Here is a 19,910-nt window from a genome sequence, read left to right as displayed (position 1 = left end):
ATTCTTTTTTTTTTTTATATATATAAATATTTTTATTTTTGTTCTGAAAATAAAACAAAACGTCAAACAAAGCATGAATACAGGGAATGTCAGTCCACAACATTTTTGTAGGGCAATTATAAGAGCGATATTTCTTTTGCAGGCGAGTCTGTAGATGGGCTCTAACGACCTGAGCGTACAAGGATAGAGGGTCACATTTACGTTGTTCGTAGTTACCAACAGTAGGGTCAAACATGACATCATTCAAGGCTCTTTTCCCAATCTTTCTTGCTGCAGTCCCCTTCCCTCTTTACCCCCCCCCCCCACCCCACTTCCAGACCATAGTATTTTATCCATGGTGCCCATATCTTCCTGAATTTCCAAGGGCAACCCATGGCCCTGTATGTCACTTGTTCTGCAACCATATATAGATCAACACTTGCCCTCAATTCATTGAGTGTAGGAAGTTGTTGGGGACCCCCAGCATTTGGCTATATCCTGTTTTGCTACCACCAACCCCAAGTTAGCTAATTCGAGTTTGCATTGCGGGATGTCCACGTCCGTAGGGATTCCCAGAAGGAGAAACTTTGGTTCCAACTCCAGTTGGACTTCCAGTATATTATTGAACTCTCTCACAATCTTTCCTCAGTAGGTCTGAATCCTGTTGCATTTCCAAAGGGTGTGTATGAATGTTCCTCATTCCGTGCGGCATCTGAGACAATCTGGGTTTGCGGCTCTCCCTATTTTATGTAACCTTGCTCTATCAAAATAAGTTTGATGTAGAATTTTGTATTGAATGAGACACAACCTTAGTTTAATTGCCACTTTACATGGATGCATGAGAGCGGCCTCCCAATCAATGTCATCCATTAAACCAGTGGTTCTCTCCCATCGAGCTCGAAGTGGACCCAATTTGTTGGGCATGTTATTGAGTATTGTTTTATAGGTAAATGAAATGGCTTTGGCTTGGATCTCCTCCTGTAGGGGTCGACCCTCTAGCTTGGCATTTTCCGATATTGTCTCCGCATCCAGCTCATCCGCAACCCATGCATGCTTCAAACGGAGGTATGCATATACCTGAGTACCATGGAGCTGATATCTGGCTTGGAGTGTGTTGAATGAGGCCAACACACCTTTCTCTAGGACATCCCCTATTTTAGAAATACAATTAATTCTCATTGCCCCTCAGTTTTCCAAGCTCGATTAATTTAGTTCCATCCCATAATGTTGTCTCACTGGTAGGTTTTTGGTCCCATTTCATTTGCTGCACTGCACTTTTCCATGCCTCTAATGCCCTTTGGGTCGCTTGTAACAGCCAGCTACGTCCCTTGCTCCCATAGATATAGTGTGAGTGTGTACGTTCTCTAAATTGCAGTCTTTCCAGCCTATACGTCTGATGAGCCCCAGGTGTGTGGATCCACTCCTTGATGACAATGAGATGGAACGGTCTATAGTATGCCCTAATATCTGGGAGGTCCAAACCCCCCATATATGGGTTTCCTCTGTAGTGTTTGAAGTGCAATGCGCGGATGGGCCCAGTCCCCGAGGAGCAGGCGCAATTCACTATCCATACTTTTTTTTTTTTTTTTTTTAAAAACCTTTATTTTGCAGAATTGGTATACACAGCTTGTAGCCACAACCCGGAGGCCAGCAGCGGGGACAGGAGCGAGGTCACTTGCAATACCAGTGGTACACAGCCTGTAAGCCGGCAACCCGGAGGTCCGGCGGCACCGTGAACAATATCATGTACGCTGCGATGGGTATCTGCGTGAGATTGCCCGCACACTGTGTGCTGCACCATGAAGATATGTGTGTTGTCCTCCCCTCACTGCTCATGTCCCGAGGGCCGCTCAGCCGGCACCTGTACAACTATGGTGAATATAAGGTTCCTAACAAACGTAATTCCCCAACACCCCTTTACCTTAGGCACTATCCATACTTTTAAACATCGTTTCTGGTATCTTACTGTAAGTGTTTTGCAACACGTAAAGCAACTGGGGAAGTGTAATCATTTTATACATGGAGGCCCTCCCCATAATCGTCAGTGGCAGCCTCCTCCATCTCCTAACGTCTTCCCTGAAGTTGAAAAGGACCTGCCTGATGTTGCGTGCTAAGCTAGTTTCCACGTCCGTAGTAATGTAGAGGCCAAGGTATTTAAACCCCTCTGTCTGCCATCGCAGACAGCTCGGGTAGGTCTGGGGCTCCACCCCCCCCCCCCCCACCGTGTACAGGGTGGATTTACTTCAATTGATCCTATATCCCGCATGACGCCCATAGTCTTAAAAAATCTGTAGGATTTGAGGGAGTGTCTCAGTAGGGTTTGTCACATACAATAGAATGTCATCCGCATATAAAGATATGTGCTCTTCGTCCAGCAGTCAAGATTCGTCTATAAAACCACCCAGCCCAGGGTAGGCTCTGATAACACAGGCTAAGGGTTCCAATATAAGTGCAAAAAGTAAGGGTGAAAGGGGTCATCCCTGCCTAGTCCCCCTTTGAATTGGCCAGGTCCTCGAGAGAGCTCCATTGACCCGAACCCTAGCTTCGGGCCCAGTGTATAGCAGCGCCATCCAGTCCCTGATCCCCGGGCCAAATCCGAATTTCTCCTGAGTGCATCTCATAAGAGGCCAGTGGATGGTATTGAACGACTTCTCAGCGTCAAGGGAAAGGAGCAGGTAGGCCTCAGCATCCATCCAATTAGCCACGCGTTGCAGGTTGTAGCTCGTGGCTCGCTTTGGCTTAAAGCCAGACTGGTCTCCGTGTATCAGAGTGGTAATAACCGTTAAGAGACGTGTCGCAAGGATAGTGGCCAGGATCTTTGTTTCTATATTTAATAAGGAAATGGGACAATAGGACCCACAATCGTCTGGGGGTTTCCCCGCTTTGGTTATCACCACCACCGTTGCCATTCTAAGGTCTGTAGAGAGTGTCCCATTGTCTTTGTAAGCCTGAAACATCTTAAGTAAATATGGGGCCAGTAGGTTACTATGTACTTTAAAAAATTCCCCTGGAAGCCCATTTGGGCCTGGGGTTTTCCCCGACTTCACTCGACCAATGGCCTCTGTTACCTCTTCCAAGGTGATTTCTTCCTCAAGCCTATCCTTCTCTTCCTGGGAGAGACAAGGGAGCTCGATCTCGTCAAGGTACTTGGTTATTTGTGCCTCATTTGTTTGTGCTCAGGCTGCGTAGAGTGCTGAGTAGTACCAGGCAAAAGCCCCCGCTATATCTTGGTGTGTGGTGTAAGTATGGCCTTGTTCCCTAATGGACATAACCCACCTCGACTCCAATTCCTTCCTGCCACACCAAGCCAGCAGCTTGCCTTCTCTATCTCCGGTCTCATATAGTCTATGCTGAACTGCGAGCCCGCGTCTCTTGGGGACCAGTACCTGGTATTCCCTTTTAGTAATATCAATTTGACGAAAGGTATGCTCACTCAACGTGGAGGTACCACTACTTTCGAGGTCCACTAGCCAGCGTTCCGTAGCCATAATCTCTTGGGTTTCCCCCCCTTTTTTATGGGCAATAATATTTTGGGATCTATCACGTAACAGCACCATTAAAGCTTCCCATAAAATAATTGCTGACTGTACTGAGCTGTCGTTTTCTTTGAAGTAGAGCTTGGTTTCCACCCTGAGTTCTTTGTCAACCATTTAATCTTTCAAGGCCCAGGCATTCAGTCTCAAAGTTGTACTTTGGCTTCCTCTTCTCCCACCCACCCTTAAGAAGAGCGGTGAGAGGTCAGAGATACCCCAAGCTAAATATTCCATCTCCTCTACATGCTCAATCTCGCCAGCTGGGGCAAAGAGGTAATCCAGCCTCGAAAATACTCTGTGAGCCCCAGAAAAGTATGAGTCTGCATGTGTTGATGGGTGGTGGCGCCTCCAGAGGTCAGTGAACCCAAGTGCCGCCTGGAACCTCGTCAGTGCAGTAGTTTCATGCGACCCGGGTCGTGTCAGCGTACGATCCAGAGAGGGTTCACTCACATGATTAAAGTCACCCCCAATGATATGTGTAGCGGGCCAGACTGTAAGAGGCTTTCCGTCAATTTATCCAGCGTGCGCTGCTAGACACTAATAAGAAACCATGTTTTGTGATTCCAGATGCCCTGGACTGCTACATATGTGCCATCTGGGTCCTCCCATTGTCGAGTAACCCGGAAATGGGGTGATTTTTAGATTTGCCACTCCCCTCGAGTGAATCAGCGAGTGCCAGGGTGGTGTATTGCCCCTTACCCAAGAATGAACAGTGTGGACTCAGGAGATGCGTCTCCTGTAAAAATATTATATCTCGTTTGAGACGTTTAAGGTAATTAGTTACCAAGCCACGTTTGATTTTGTTCCCTAACCAATTGACATGCCATGCCATCACTGTGTAACCGCCCACAGCCATTGTGAAGAAACTATTAAAGCGTCCCACCGCCACCCCTATCTCCAAGCAGCGCCCAGACATTGCCTTCTCATCTCACTGTTGGTATTCATACAAACTGACCGAACAAAACTTCCCCCCCTTCTCAAGAAATATAGTCCAGAACATTTAACAGTGCCCAGTACTCCCCCCCCCCCCCTTACACTCTGCAGGCACCCCCACCACCCCCAAGTTTGTCAACATGACAACACTTGCGCGGGTAAACCCCGAGAGAAGGCTCGGGCCCGAAGCCTCCAGCCGCTGAATGCTCTCCAGATGAGGGTGTTCACTGTCCGCATCCATAGACTCTTCTCTCTCTGACTGGTCAGAGTCACAATTGTCTCTTGATCTCCGAGAAGTTCGAGACATGCGTTCCTGGGCAGTGTCGTCGTCTGTGTCCGATATGTTGGCTTTCTGTTCCCTAAGCCTCCGGGACCTCCCCGGTTTAGCCATGGTAGCAATCCGGTGTTTTAGCACTCTTCTTCGCCGCTTTTCCTTAAGTCGCTCCCAACTGGAGCTCAGTCTTTTGTCGATAGGCAAGGCTGCAGCCGGGCTCCACCCACGCCTCACCCAAGGCCGTTCTTAAATCCAGGACCACGCCTCCTCTGGAGTCTGGAAGAACTGCGTCATGCCTTGGAAGATAACTTTAAGTTTGGTTGGGAACAACAACATATATTGGATCCCGAGGGCTCAGAGTTTCACTTTAATGGGGTCAAAGGTGCACCGTAGTTTTTGTACATCTTGCGAATAGCCCAGAAACCCCATCACTCTTGTGTTTTTTTTATTTAATCTCCCCCTTCTTTCGTATCTCCCGGAGTATGAGATCTCTGTCCTGAAAGTTCAAGAACCGGGTTATCAACGGCCGAGGGGGAGCTCCTGGTGGCTGTCGAACATTAGACATCTTGTATGCCCTCTCTATGACAAAGCAGGACGAAACCTGTGCCTCCGGGAGAGCGTCCTTGAGAAATGTCAGGAGAAAATGTCCCAAATCAGAACGTTCCACATTTTCCGGAAAGCCTATGAGTCTCAGATTGTTCCTGAGAGCTCTATTTTCGGCATCATCGACTCTCCAGAACACCTCCTTCACTGTGGCCAGGAGTCCCGCCACTTCTTTACCTGTAGTGCGTGAGGTGTCTTCTAATTCCGAGACAGGTTGTACTGCCTCGGTAACTCAGAGACTTTTCGCAGGTCTTGGAGCAGGAATGTAACCTTGGTTCGTATCTCTGCCATCTTACCTACAAGGTGTTCTCGGGACGCATGAATTGTCTGTAGTCTCGTTGCAGTTTCTGGGAGGTGGGCTGGACCTCTCTCTACTCCCCCGGGCTTCGGAAGTACTTTGGTAAATCGGTCCAACTTCCCCTGTTTTGATGTTTTAGGCTCCTTGTCCTTCACCATCTTAGCCAATCTGTTGGGGGGCCGCAGCCGTGGGCCTCCCCCCAGTCTCGCGGCCACTAGAGAACGGGCTCCCTGTGCCTCTCTCCCTAGGCTTGCAGGGGGCTCTCGGTACAACATTGTCTGTGCCTTCCAGGCCGCGGAAGGCCTCCTAGGTGTGTCCTTTCAGTTCTTGCAGATTGGCAGGCTAAGAGGCACTCCGGTGCTCTCTTGCCCTGTGTACTTCTTCCAAGTTTCAGGCCAGTGAACTTGTATTGCCCTCACAGCCTGGAGGGGCCGGTCACGCACTTCAGCCCACCGGGTTCTCTGCAGGGCTATTCCCAGGCCAAAACACACAAGATGATGGAAGGAATGTTGCACAATGGCAAAACATTCGCCCCCAGTCACAGATCTGGGTTTAATCCATTGTTATTTTGCTCAACAAACCACCCCAGTTTAGACATGGCCATATGCAAATCAGTCTTGACCCTGTGCCTCATGGGAACAGTCCAGCCCGAACTGCCAAGCTATGTCTTCCCTGGACCGGAATCAAGCATCCTAGGACCGGTTTCTGGCTATCCGCCGTCTTCAGCCAGGATAGCTTGACTCCAGTGGCCTAGTGAGCAAGGGACCCACGTTTGGGCATACCCTTCCCACATAGGGTGAACAGCAAAACACACAAGATGATGGACGGAATGTTGCACAATGGCAAAATATTCACCCCCAGTAACAGATCTGGGTTGAATCCATTGTTATTTTGCTCAACAAGCCACCCCAGTTCAGGCATGGCCATATGCAAATCGGTCTTGACCCTGTGCCTCATGGGAACAGTCCAGCCCGAACTGCCAAGCCATGTCTTTCCTGGACCGGAATCAAGCATCCTGGGACCAGTTTCTGGCTATCAGCCGCCTTCATCCAGGATAGCTTGACTCCAGTGACCTAGTGAGTAAGGAACCCACGTCTGGGCACACCCTTCCCACATAGGGTGAACAGCAAAACACACAAGATGATGGACGGAATGTTGCACAATGGCAAAACATTCACCCCCAGTCAAAGATCTGGGTTTAATCCATCGTTATTTTGCTCACCAAGCCACCCCAGTTCAGACATGGCCATATGCAAATCAGTCTTGACCCTGTGCCTCATGGGAACAGTCCAGCCCGAACTGCCAAGCCATGTCTTCCCTGGACCGGAATCAAGCATCCTAGGACCGGTTTCTGGCTATCAGCCGTCTTAAGCCAGGATAGCTTGACTCCAGTGGTCTAGTGAGCAAGGGACCCACGTCTGGGCATACCCTTCCCACATAGGGTGTCGTTCTCTTTCAGCCCTATCGATGCTAGGGGCGCTGGTGTCCAGTATGCTTGATGCAGTAGCCAGAATTTCGTTTGTGCTAGTACCAGTGATATCATGTTTTTCGATGGGGCTGCCCAAAAGGTTTCTAGTTCCTGCTCTGTGAGCTTGGTACCTAGCTGTGCGCGTACTGCATCACCAAATGAGATGCAGTGCGCACAACGAAATTCGTTTTTATTTATTTTTATGTTTACTTGACTGTTAAAGTCCGGAATCCATACATTACTACCCCCCACCCTACCCCTCCCCCTCCCCACGTCACCGCCCGGCCGGTACTCCCACTACCGGCCGCGGCTGGGTGGGGTGGATGGGACACCCCGTACCTAGTCACCAAACCTCCAGCACCAAAGCAAAAGCATTCTCTGTGACGCTATACTCTGGACGTGCTGCCAAGCTGAGAGGATGAAGCCAGGCTGCAACACCGCGCTCGCCAGAGCCCGCCAACCTTGTGGCTGCATTTCCATGTAAATCATAGAAGGGGGCAAGAAGCATGTCAGGTCAGGGGGGGAAGAGTCACACGGGCGCCTTGTGCCAGCATGAAAGCAAAAGTATTCCCTGCGACACTATCCTGGAAGGATGAAGGCAGGCTGCAGCCCCGCAATACATACCCTGCATGGTTTCACGACTTGCTAAGCTAGAAATATGACGTAACCTTTCGTGGTTTATGTAAGTAGTTGTTTAGGATGTCGTTGCAAAGGATGTCGTGGTTAACTGAATGATCGTTGTTCGGGATTCGTGGTTCAGGTAATTCGTTGTTCAAATTTCGTTGTTTAGGATGTTTCCCATCCGGGAATTGAAGTACTTTAACTTCAGACCGGTTTCATGTTGGATTAAGTCTGTGGTAGGACCCCTATTTGTGCGTGTTTTTATCGGTGAGGTTGGTTTCCTTCTATCTTGGTTCTCCCTGCCCCTTTGTCGGGCTCTACCACCACCCACTTCACCCCCAGCCAGGATGTCTGGCACGGCTGATTGCGGTGCCCCCCTGCCCTATTTGCTGCACTCTTCAGGGGCGCAAAGTGTGTCTCTCACATTCTACACATGTTAGTGCTCCCCATTGTAGCCATGTGTTAGGAGGGGGGGTGGTGCGCGGCCTTTCTTCTCACCAAGATAGGAGGAATGGGGCTTGGCTGCTGCTCCGGTCCTAGCCATGCCTGGGCTTTGAGCGGGTTGGAGGGCGACAGTGGTCGAAGTGCATTGTAAAAAGTATGGGAACTGGGATGCTGCATGCAATGGGACGGGGTCAGTGAGCATGGGGGCGGGTCAAAGGTGTGGCTAAAAAAAATATGTTCTGTAACTATTTACAAAAATACTTTCAGGTAGCTACATATAAAATAATGCACCTCTTAAATGGGAAATACATTTTTAAAAACGTAAGTTAATCTGTGGCAAATGCAGAACGTTATGAAACCTCTATTAGTTAATGCACTGCAGAGGTCTGGGGGTAACCAGAGAGCCACAGAATGAAATCTTAGTCGATGCAGTGGAAAATAGTGACTTGTGTATGTTTGGTGCTACAAGGTCCCAGCGACCCCAATTCCCGACCTCTGCAAGGTTTAATTCACATTTCACATTCCCATCTTTGAAACATTTTCAATTCCAATTGCAATTCAGAGCAGGCCAGCATTGGCAAACCCAAAAGTCTGGTCGTTTGTGTTCTTTGTTGTAAGGTATATCTTGAAAGGCTAAAAGAAGACACACAGAATCACACCCACAAACTAGTCAGGTGTGTCATGCACAGGCCTCTAGTGCAAATGTTTTTGACCGCGCCTTTAATTGTGCAGACCACTCCTCTTTGAAAGGATTCCTGGTTACACCTTGTTTCACCAATTCCATTTTTAACAGTCCCTTCCCATCTTTTTTATTTTGTGTTGCTGTTTTATATAGCGCACTCAAGGCCCATAGAGATCGGAGCACTTTTCATGAGCGCCAGATTACGTTACACAAGGCTGGATTTGTATTATGTTTTTTTAGGCACAGCGTGATTGATTAGCCCAGAATCACAAACTGGTGAGCGACGCCGAAACTCGAACATGGATCCCCAGTTCCAAATTTGCCAGCTCCGCCTTTCTCCTCCACACCTTCCACTCCACTTAAGCACGGATCCGTACGCACCTTGTATCTGAACCTCAGAGTCAGAAACATGAAGAATAATAATGTATAAAAAGAGGGCGACAGAACCCCAGCCCCACGCCCCTTTTCAAAGGCCACCAGCCGGGTGGAGCGAGCGTAGGAGCACTCTGGGGGTGGAGTCAGCAGAGCCAATGGGGGGTTGGGGGGGGTAGCTGAGTTCACCTGTTCTTGACAGCCCCAGACACGATCTGCGTGCCAGGCTGTACACGAGGAGACCGTATCAGCAGGGCCTGTAAAGTGTAAACCTGTTTCCACTCCTCGCGTCTGCTCTCAGCCCGCCGGTGCTCGCCGCCTTCCCGTCTGACCAGCCGGCGTGGTCCGGAGGCCGCAGCTCACTCTGGTCTGAGCTCCAGGCCCTGCGCCGCCCAACTGTGACAGGAACCGGAGCCGAGGGCTGGCTGCCAACGTGTCTCGACTCGCGAGGCTGCCACAGTGCCACCTGTTCCCGCTGCCGCGATGCATCCCATCGTTGTGATGGGGCAGCGCACACTGCACATGGAGGAAATAGCCTATTATATGTCATGGGTGGCAGCTCTAGTAGTTTTTAAAGATAGTTGTAGGCAGTGAGAATGAGTTGTTAAATGACGCACCTTCTCCGTTGTTTATTCGTGTTGGGAGTCATCCATCCATCCGCATTCCCGTCCGTCTGTCTGTCCACCCATCTCTTACTCCCTCTGCACCCCCCAAGACCATGTCAATACCCACACGTTAAACCTACGGATAAAAAAGCAGGTTGTTCATTTATAGACAAAAATGGCTCTCCCTTCAACACATTGTTTTACTACCCACAATTTAAGGACCAGACAACTTTGGTCTCTGTGGTTGTTCCCGTGGAGGTTTCTATCAATAATTAAAATCACGGAAAATGATCCTTTCCGACAACAGTACACCAACCTTCCAGTGTCGGAGCACACATCTACTCGCATGCAGCTAACTGCCAAGATCCACTGGTGATTAGACCTGCTTCTGAGTGCAGGTCCTTGATGTTCGTAGGTGATACAAAGTGATTTTATGTGTGCTGTTGTTTCTGGCCCTTGGGTATTTCGAAGTGCTCGTTTGTGTGACGTTGTGGCTGGCATATTATCGGTGCAAAATGATCTTGTTGCTCTTGTCTTTACGTGATGTGAGACCCCCATTTGTGTTCTGACAGTGGTGCGAGGTACTCTGGTGTGTGTGTGGGTGTGCTTGTGGTTTATCGTTGTTCCTGTCTGCTCTTTTGAGTGGAGAGGTGGTTGTTCTTACGTGAAGAGAGGTGTTATTTTGTGTTTAGGTCCATATGTTGTCTTCTATGTGCGGGCGCCTGTGCCTCATTGGTGATGTGAGGGCCTCTTCTGTGTGCTGAGGATTGTGGCCTATAGGTGATGTGAGATGCTCATCTGTGTGTTGATGATTGTGGCTTGGGGTGGTGCAAAGTGCTCTTATGTGTGGCTCTGTTCGGTGTTCAAGTCTGCTCGGCTGGGTAGGCCATAGTTGAAGCGATGTTCTCTTCTGTGGGGAGATGGTGTGGTCTTTTAATGGTGTAGGTGATTTTATATGTGCATGTAGTTGATAGGTGATGGGACATGCTCTTCTGTATGTAATGTTCTGTGGTGGAAAGTGATATGAGTTGCTCATCTGTGTACATGTGGTGATGATCTCATGTATGGGTTCCCTTCCCTTATGTGCCAAGACAGTTGTGGTTCAAAGGTGATGGATGATGCTCTTAGGTTTGTGATTGACTGTGGGCAACAGTAGGGATGAAGTGTTCTTATGTGTGCAGGTGTGTGAAGTCTTTACATGAGTCTGTCCGTTCTCTGTTTTCAGGTAGGTGGGGGCCATCGGTGATGTAAAGTGTGTGCGCATGTTTAAAAAAAAAAAAGATTCAAAGATCCTGCCAGACAGCTAAGCATTTTAGTTTTTCTGAAGAGTTTAGCAAAAATGATTACAGTGTAAATGTTCTGCCCCTAGAGCTTGTCAAAGTGGGCAATCAGCACCGAAATCCTTGCCCACAATGGTAATCTATGAGTTTTCATGTCACAAAAGGCATCTGCAGGCTTTAACATGGTGCAATAACAATCAAATATTAAAGGCCTATTGGTTTTAACATATATACTTTTCTTAATAAATGCATCAAGCCTGCTACCTGTTGGAATGTTCTTACTAAATGGATCAGACCTATGGCATTTCATTTTTCCCAGTGAATCAAAAAGGTCTATGGCTTTTATCATTGGCGAGGTATCCACCAGGTATACTGTAATAAAAGTACAAAATTACAGTTGTTAGAAATAAAACTCTATGCATGAAGAAGCCTAATATCCATCTAGCGTTTAATGCAAAATAGCAAGCAGCAGTGCAAAAGATCAAGGACAATTGTCATTTCAATTCACCAGGTCTCTCGCTAGAAATGGTCAGTTGGAGCAAAGTGCTAAAACTCATGAAAATGAAAACAGTATGTATATATGTGTGTGTTTTTTTTCTCAATGCAAGTCAATGTAGCTTAATCATGTGACCAGAATTTGTTCCTTTCAGCAAGAGCTTATGTGACAAGCAGGTGAAAGGGCCTTCTCTCTGAAGAAGTGCTGAATGATGTCCTTGAAAAGAAGATATTGTATATACACTCAATACTAGATTCATTATTCTCCATAGAGTCCTCTTCCACATGCTACATTTAAAAGTGAGGTTGTACTGCTAGGAAATGTGCAAATGTACAACCGTGAGCCCTATGGTTTAAGGGTCCACTAGAGCCGCGTAAATTCACAAACCTTTTCAATGCCACAAGAACCTTTAAACAACTACGAGAGGACATTTGTATTCGACTAGAATTATTAATACATTCTGGGTTATGTGAATGATTGCTAACACTGTATTACTTCGGAGTATATGAACATGATACAAGATAGAGGCGGGACCTATGTTGTTACACACTTGTTACAACAATATAAAATCCCTCCTTAGAAGGCCTACCAAGGATTATCTTGGTGCATATCTTCTATGCCCAAGGAATGTTCATTTGGGCCTCCAACACCAATAGCCTTGCCTACACCAGTAATCTTGTGAGATTCCATGTAACAAAATGCCTTCCTACAGGTTTTGGCACAGTGTTATAATTCACAGTTAAAATCCTTTTACCTTTAAAACATATTTTTACAATAAATAAGCCAGGCCTACTTGCGTTGTGATACATTTTCTTAACACATAGACCAAATTTATGGAATTTGACATAACATTTCCCAATAGCCCAATATTACAATAACCAGGGTGGCATATGTATTACATACATGTCTAATAGGTACAACATTTCTATTGGCAAAACAATATAAAACCTCTTTCAAAAGGCCTAACATGGATTATCATAGTGAATATTTTCTACCCTAGAGGTTTGTCAGAGGGGTGACTAGCAGCAAAATCCTTGACTACTATGGTAATCAGTGCGATTTCCTGTACCAAATACCAGTCCATTTCCTGTGTGATGGCAATCCTTTGTTAAATGCTTATTGGCTTTGCATGTATTTTACACAATAAATAAGCCAGACCAGCTGCGTTTGTCATAACATTCCGTAATATACAAAGTGGGCCCTTGGCAGTGGACAGAATGTTTCCCGATGAAGTAATCCGCTATTATCAGTGGATTGTTAACATAAACTCAGGCCTACTGTTTTGAGCATAACGTTTCATACAAGGCAACCATTGGACATACAGCCATAAAATTACAAATTAACACAAAATTATTGTTGGTAAAGCAAAATATGGTCTTTCTTAAGAAGGTTTGTCAAGGATGCTCACAGTGTAAATATCAAAGTAACCAATACCAAAACATTTACTTACTGTAGTAAACTGTGAAATTCCATGTAACACAATACCTCTCTGCAGCTTTTAAAACCGACTAATGTCAATCGATTCTTGAATGCATATTGACTTTTATGTATGGTTTTTACAACATATACGTCAGGCCTGCTGCCCGTGTGATAACTTTCCTAATAAGCAGGTTAAGCCTATCACATTGACCATTGGCTTGTCACCATAACCAACTTAGAACTGCTGTTATGAGCATACGCTTTCCCACAAGTTACAAAATTCCAAAGCAAGCACTCTTTTCAGTGGAAGCACTCTACTTTTTGGCCAATCAACTGTTGTACTTGTTAAAATGAACACGTGGGCAAGGCCGGAACCACTTTCTGAGTAAATCTAAATGGTTTTTTTTCTTTTAATCACAAAAGTTCAGGCCAGCCCTGAAAAAGAAAACCAATGAAGTAATGCCTACTGGTGCCATCGCCAAAATAACGAGAAACATTGGTAAAGCAAACCACACCAAAAAATCATTGTTGAATCCATATATTATGTTTAAGGACTAAGTTGAAGAAATCCTGGTGCTGAAGTGTGTGTGTGTGTATATATATATATAAATATAATGTGTGTGTGTGTGTGTATATATATATATATATTACCTACTGGCAGTTGCCAGTAGGTAGTTGTAGATAGGACCTTGTTTCTGTTCAAAAAGCCTGTAGTCTTTTGCCAATATCTTTGGCACTGTTTGACGAATCTACGCAAAATTTTCAAAACTAATGGTTCACTCATGTCAGCTCCTGTCTTCAAAGTTTCAGGGTGATTCGTCAAGCAGGGACCGAGGAAAAAAGTGGGTCCCAAAATGCGTTTTCCCCATGTTATTTTCCATAGGAATTTTAAAACAGGCTACAGCCTGAACTGTTGAACCGAATTACACAAAATTTGGCAAAAAGGTAGGCCTTGGTCTGTGCTTTTTTAAAAATGGTGTACATCCGTTAAGTAGTTGCTGAGAAATTAAAAAAATAAAAATGTATATATCTGAGCACCAAGGAGGAGTCGCAACTCCTCCAGAGCACGAGTTGACTTCTGATTGGCTGCCAACACTCCAAACCAGAATGTGTTGGCAGCCATCTTGTGACTCAGTAACTGAGTCACAAAAAAACAGTTAAAAAACATTAAAAAAAACAGAAAAGGTGGCAGGGTAGAAACACCCTGACCCGCTAGGCCTACTCAGGGGGTCCCACACAGACCCCAAGGGCCCAAAAAAGCATTAAAAAAAAAAAAAGTGCGCAAATCCGGCCGAGAAAAAAATATTAATAACGAACCACGTGCTCCCGGGTTAGTTATTGTTAAGCCCCTGGGTGGAACAGGTCCCGGGGGCAATGGGGAATTATATAGCTGGGGCCCCCACAAGCCCGGGGGCTGCCACCTCCCCGGGTCTTCAATGAAATTAGGGTGGAGGGCCTCACAGGCCCCCACAAGCCCTGGGGACTGCCACCTCCCCGGGGCTTTGAAAATAATTAGTGTGGGTTGGCTCGAGCCCCCTTACACTGCCTCGGATACCACTACCTCCCTGGGGCACTGTCTATTTAAATACAGGGGTCTGTTGCGGACACCCGGGCCGTGGGGACCACCACCTGCACCAGGGCTATCTTCACCCCCTCCTGGAGCCCTTGTATACCTTGGGGACCCCAACCTACCAGGGCTGGCTCTTGCAATGTTGGGGGGTGCCCACCCCAGGACATTGCCGTTTGCTATGACAGGGTAGGAGCCTGGCTCCCGCCCTATCATAGCAAACCCTGCTTTGCTTTTTGCGAGTGAGAGAAGAAAACCTGCTCTTGCTTCCAAGAAGCAAAGCAGATTGCTTTTGGCAAGGGGAGCTGCATGTCGGCAGCTCCCCTTGCTGAAAAGCAATGGCGGCTCCCGCAGGAGGTGGGGAGCCGGCTTCCTGCGGGAGCCAGCTGGGACCATGGGGGCATTGGGGCCCCCCGCGGTCCCCAATGCTAAGAGCCTGCCCCGGGGGTTAGGATACCCGGGGCCAGTAGTGGCCTGGGAGGGGGGGTCATGTGGCTCCCCTCCCTTTATAAAAGAATATCTGGGCCCCCCGAGGCCGAAATCCGCCAGCGTGCCCCCCGCCTCAAATAAAAATAATGAAAACAATGGCCAAGCCCAGGGAATGGGGTCCCCGGGGCCAATAGTGGCCCAGGGAAGGGGGGGGGTAGTTAAAAAAAAAAAGTGTTAAAAAGCCAAAGGCCGGCCCCGGGAGATGTGGTCCCCGGGGCCATAATTGGCCTTAGGAGGGGGCCCCCCTCCAAATTTATTAAATTAAAAAAACAAGTCTGGCCATGCCCCCGGGAGATGGAGTACCCAGGGCTGAATGCCCCTTCCTGGTTGTTGTTTTTTTTAACATTTTTTTTTATGTGCAGGCCCTGGAGGATGGGGTCCTCGGGGCCCAAAACAGATTGAAAGAAGGGGGGCAACACAAAAGAAATCTATATTTTTTTAAGCTGGCATCTTTCCGGATGCCCTGCCCCCCTCCCTGCACCACTCGCCAACTAGCCCACCAGGTACCTCCAGTAGGTGCCACACGGGTGGATTGCTGAGAAGTGGTCCGAGGCCACGCCCTTTTTTACACCACTCTGCAAACGCTCCTCTTGGTGTACTGATGGTGCGGCGATGAGGTCCTCTTGTGTCCTGAGGACCTCAGGACTAAAGTGGGCTTCATCCCCCAAATAGCAGTGCGCCAGGAGGCATGTTTGCAGAGTGGTGTAAAAAAGAGGGCGTGGCCTCGGACCACTCTCAGCAATCCAGCTGTGTGGGACTAACTGGAGATACCTGGTTGGCTAGTTGGCCCCCAGGGTCCCTCAATATTCAAGGGGACTTAATCCCCCAACTTAGAACTCGCCAGGAGAGGCATTTTCAGAGTGGTGGAGAAAGGGGGCATGGCCTGTGTCCAGCTTTGAGCAATCCCACTATCTGGGAAATACTGGAGGTATCGGGTAGGCTATTTTGCCCCTAAGGACCCTCAGCAACGAAGGGGACTTTAATCCCCATCCAAGAGAGCACAAGGAAGTGCGTTTGCAGAGTGGTGGGGAAAGGGGGCGTGGCCTGCTAGGAAAACTTAGAAATCCTGCTATGTGGGACTTACTGGAGGTAATAGGAGGAGTAGTTGGCCCCCAAGGATGTCCTTGGGGGCCAACTACCCCTCTTGTTACCTCCAGTAAGTCCCACACAGTGGGATTGCTAAGACGTCTTCGGAGACCATGCTCCCCTTTCTCCACCACTCTACAAATGCACCTACTGGCAGACTACGGGATGGGGGGATGAAGTCCAATTTACTCCTGAGGGACTTTGGGAGCCAAGAAGCCCTCCTGGTACCTCCTGTAAGTCCTCGGCAGGGAAATGTCTGAGCGCTAGTCGGAGGCCCAATACCCTTTCCCCACCACTCTGCAAATGCGACTACCAGTTAAAGAAGGGTTTGCAATGTAATAGGTTTCGCATTTTGGTAATTGGTATTGGTAATGTAAACGTAAATGTTTTTGAATAATGTTTTTCGGAATGGAGTGGATGTACGTTGTGTGTAGTGGAATTATGTGGTAAGTTGTGCTGTGAAATTATGTGGATAGAAAGTATGTGGTATTTATTTATAGGAATTATGTAGAGTGGGATTATGTGTTATGGAGAGTAATTATGTGGTATGGTAGTCTGTGGTGTGGAGTGGTAACTTCAGGTTTAGTCTTCTTCGTTTCCATAGAAGCTAAACTATGAACTCAATGAGACAAAAAATAGAAGGAATCACTGAGGAGCACTTCTGGACCTAGTCAGAGGTATGAGCAAGGCCACTGGAATTATGCGACTGTTTGGCTGCACAAACTTTTGCACAGTTGTACATTTTCTGCATTAGCCACATAATTCATCATCTGCTGCCTAATCTGCAGATTTGAACAAAAAAAACCTTGTTCTAGCTCAAACAGATCAAACATTACCAAAAATGCAGCGTCAAGTGTTACAGCGTGGTGGAAGGTCCTTTGTAAACCTAGAATGGTCACCTGTTATTTATTGTTAAATGTGGGTGTTAAATTGGTACCAATGGTGTGCAAGCCACTCCTGCTTCTTTCTGCGCATCTTTTGACTCTCTGCATTTCTGTTGCTTCTTTCTGCACCTTTCTTTCTTTTTATGCACTTCTCTTGCCTCTTTCTGCACATCTCTTCTATTTTCTATACCCCTCTTGCCTCTTTCTCCACCTCTCTTCCCCCTTTCTGCATGTCTGTTGCTTCTTTCTGCACTGCTCTTGCCTCTTTCTCCACCCCTCTTCCTGCATCTTTGTTGCTTTTTTCTGCACTTATCTTGTGTTTTTATGTACTTCTTGTGCTTCTTTCTGCACTCCTGGTACCTCTTTCTGCATCCCTCTTCTCTTTCTGCACTCCTCTTGCCTCCTTCTCCATCCCTCTTTCTGCACTTCTGTTGCTTCTTTCTGCACCTCTCTTGCTTCTTTATGCACCCCTCGTCCCTCTTGTTGCAACCCTTGTACCTCTTTCTGCACCCCTGCTGCCTCTTTCTGCAACTCTGTTCCTTCTTTCTGCACCTATCTTGTTTTTTTCTATGTCCCTCTTTCTTTTTTCTCCACCTCACTTCCCCCTTTCTGTACCTCTCTTGCTTCTTTCTGCACCCCTTGTGCCTCTTCCTGCACCCCTCTTCCCGCACTCCTCTTGCCTCTTTCAGCACCTCTGTTGCTTCTTTCTGCACTTCTATGGCTTCTTTCTGCATCCCTCTTGCAATTATCTTGTGTTTTTCTGTACTTCTTGTGCTTCTTTCTGCACTCCTGGTGCCTCTTTCTGCATCCCTCTTCTCTTTCTGCACTCCTCTTGCCTCCTTCTCCATCCCTCTTTCAGCACCTCTGTTGCCTCTTTCTGCACTTCTATGGCTTCTTTCTGCACCCCTCTTGCCTCTTTCTGTACCCCTTTTGCCTCTTTGTGTACCCCTTTTGCCTCTTTGTGTACCTATCCTGCCTCTTCCTGCACCTCTCTTGCCTTTTTCTGCAGTTCTCTTGCCTCTTTCTGCACCTCTTTTGCTTCTTTCTGTACTTTTCTTGCCTATTTGTATACCCCTCTTGCCTCTTTCTGCACCTCTGTTGCCTCCTTCTGCACCTCACTTGCTTCTTTGTGCACCCCTCTTGCCTCTTTCTGCACCTCTGTTATTTCTTTACTTCTTTCTGCGCCCCTCGTGCCTCTTTCTACATCCCTTGTGCCTCTTTCTGCACACCTTGTGCCTCTTTCTGCACCCCTCTTCTCTCTTTCTGCATTCCTCTTGCCCCTTTCTGCACCTCTGTTCCTTGTTTCTGCACTTCTTTTGTTTCTTTCTGCTCCTCTCTTGCTTCTCTGCTTCCCTCTTGCCTCTTTTTCCAACCCACTTCCCTCTTTCTGCCTTTGTTGCTTCTTTCTGTACTTCTCTTACCTCTTTTTCCACCCCATATCCCTCTGTTTCTTCTTTCTGCACTTCTCTTGCTTCTTTCTGCACCTCTGTCCCTCCTTTCTGAAACACTTTGATAGTCATTTGAGATGTCATCAGTGATGTCACTGACCATGTCATGAATGATGTAATATGTGACGTCATCAGCAGTGCATTGCGGGGGCACGAGTTATAGTTAGTTCAACTAACTATAACAGCTGAATTTCTCGGTTTCTCTGGTTTTGTACGAGTGAAATGTCCAACTAACTATAACGTCCCTGAAACCTGTGGTTTTTACAGTGAATATATAGGTGTTCAAAGGCAATATGCCGTAATTCACAGTAAGAGGACCCAGTAGCTCATAATTGGTTGGAGTCATTGCTCCATGCTGTATGGATGAAGTCACCTAACCAAAAGCCCCTCTTTGTGATATGCATACACACACACACACACTTTCTCTCAAAAAGATCTCAGCAAATCAAGGTGTTTCTAGGCCAGACCTAAGTACCTGTCCATCATGCATGTATTGATATTGCCTACAGGCCCATTCAGGCAGCCGAAGGTCTATTACTATCTATACAAATGCGTGTTATAAGGATGATGGGCAGGAGGCCAGGTATACATCTTTTGCTTTTTTTTGTTCTAGATTTCCACTTCTCTAAAGAAAGGGCAAGTCAGTCCAACCGAGGTGTGTCAGAGGTGCCTCGCCTTCATTAAAACAGCCAAGTGTCTTAATGCCTACATCACGGTGACGGAAGAGACAGCTTTGAAGCAGGCGAAGGAGGCAGACAAGAGGTATAGGAGAGGTACATTTCTGTAGATTACTCTAGTTATCTTCAGCGTGAATTGTTGTTCTGCCTAAGTTTGTATTTTAAGCTTATGTACTTTTTTGAAAAGTATCAACTACTTGCCTTGCTTACAAAAAGTATGAAGGTGTTGCCAAATGATGAACAAAGAAATTGTATCAGCTCACAAATCACCCTGTTTTTGTTTGCACTTGAGTTTATATATATATATATATATTCAAACTGTGTTTGCCCCTAGGGCCTCCCGGGTCCAAACCAAAAGAAGCCGCAACTCCAGTCAATGCAATGTCATTTCATGTTATTGTCACAGAAAAACAAGTTGTACACCCATTCCCTGCTGATTGACAGTTTTTAAATCATATATTCCTTTCGTGATATTTACATTAAGGATTTCTTGTGTGCCAGAAAACCACAGTCATTATTCTAGGCAATTGAGATTAGAATCGACTTTTCAGTAAAAATAAAAGCCCTCCAGTGGGCTGACTCAGTCATATGGTACCTTAAAATTAGTTCCTTATAATTTGATTAAGGTTCCTTGTACCTTACAAAAGGAAGGATGGTTCGTGTTTCCAGCACTTTAAATACAATAATTTTCAACATATAATTTTTCAATAATAAACAAACAATAGGGTATTTTTATACAGGTCTTTTTCCAT

The 19,910-nt window shown here is 46.8% G+C and overlaps 1 protein-coding gene across 2 annotated transcripts in view; it reads left to right on the top strand.

Moving 5' to 3' along the window:
• The window catches only part of QRSL1 (glutaminyl-tRNA amidotransferase subunit QRSL1), a 169,269-nt gene that overhangs the window by 43,491 nt on the left and 105,868 nt on the right, over positions 1–19,910 (top strand). Inside the window, exon 2 of one of the 2 annotated variants that reach the window (XM_078648427.1) lies at positions 19,095–19,243. Coding sequence is in view for 1 of the 2 variants with exons in the window: in XM_078648426.1 (XP_078504552.1) it covers positions 19,095–19,254 (160 nt within the window). In the remaining variant the exon portion in view is untranslated. Of the gene's footprint in view, positions 1–19,094; positions 19,255–19,910 lie in introns of both variants that reach the window. The other variant, XM_078648426.1, reaches the window with a different exon arrangement.

Source organism: Lissotriton helveticus, chromosome 6 (assembly GCF_964261635.1).
Source record: "Lissotriton helveticus chromosome 6, aLisHel1.1, whole genome shotgun sequence".
In the NCBI taxonomy this organism is placed as follows: Eukaryota; Metazoa; Chordata; class Amphibia; order Caudata; family Salamandridae; genus Lissotriton; species Lissotriton helveticus.
The sequence above is the reverse complement of the archived record's forward strand: the minus strand, read 5'-3'. Positions and strand labels throughout refer to the sequence as shown.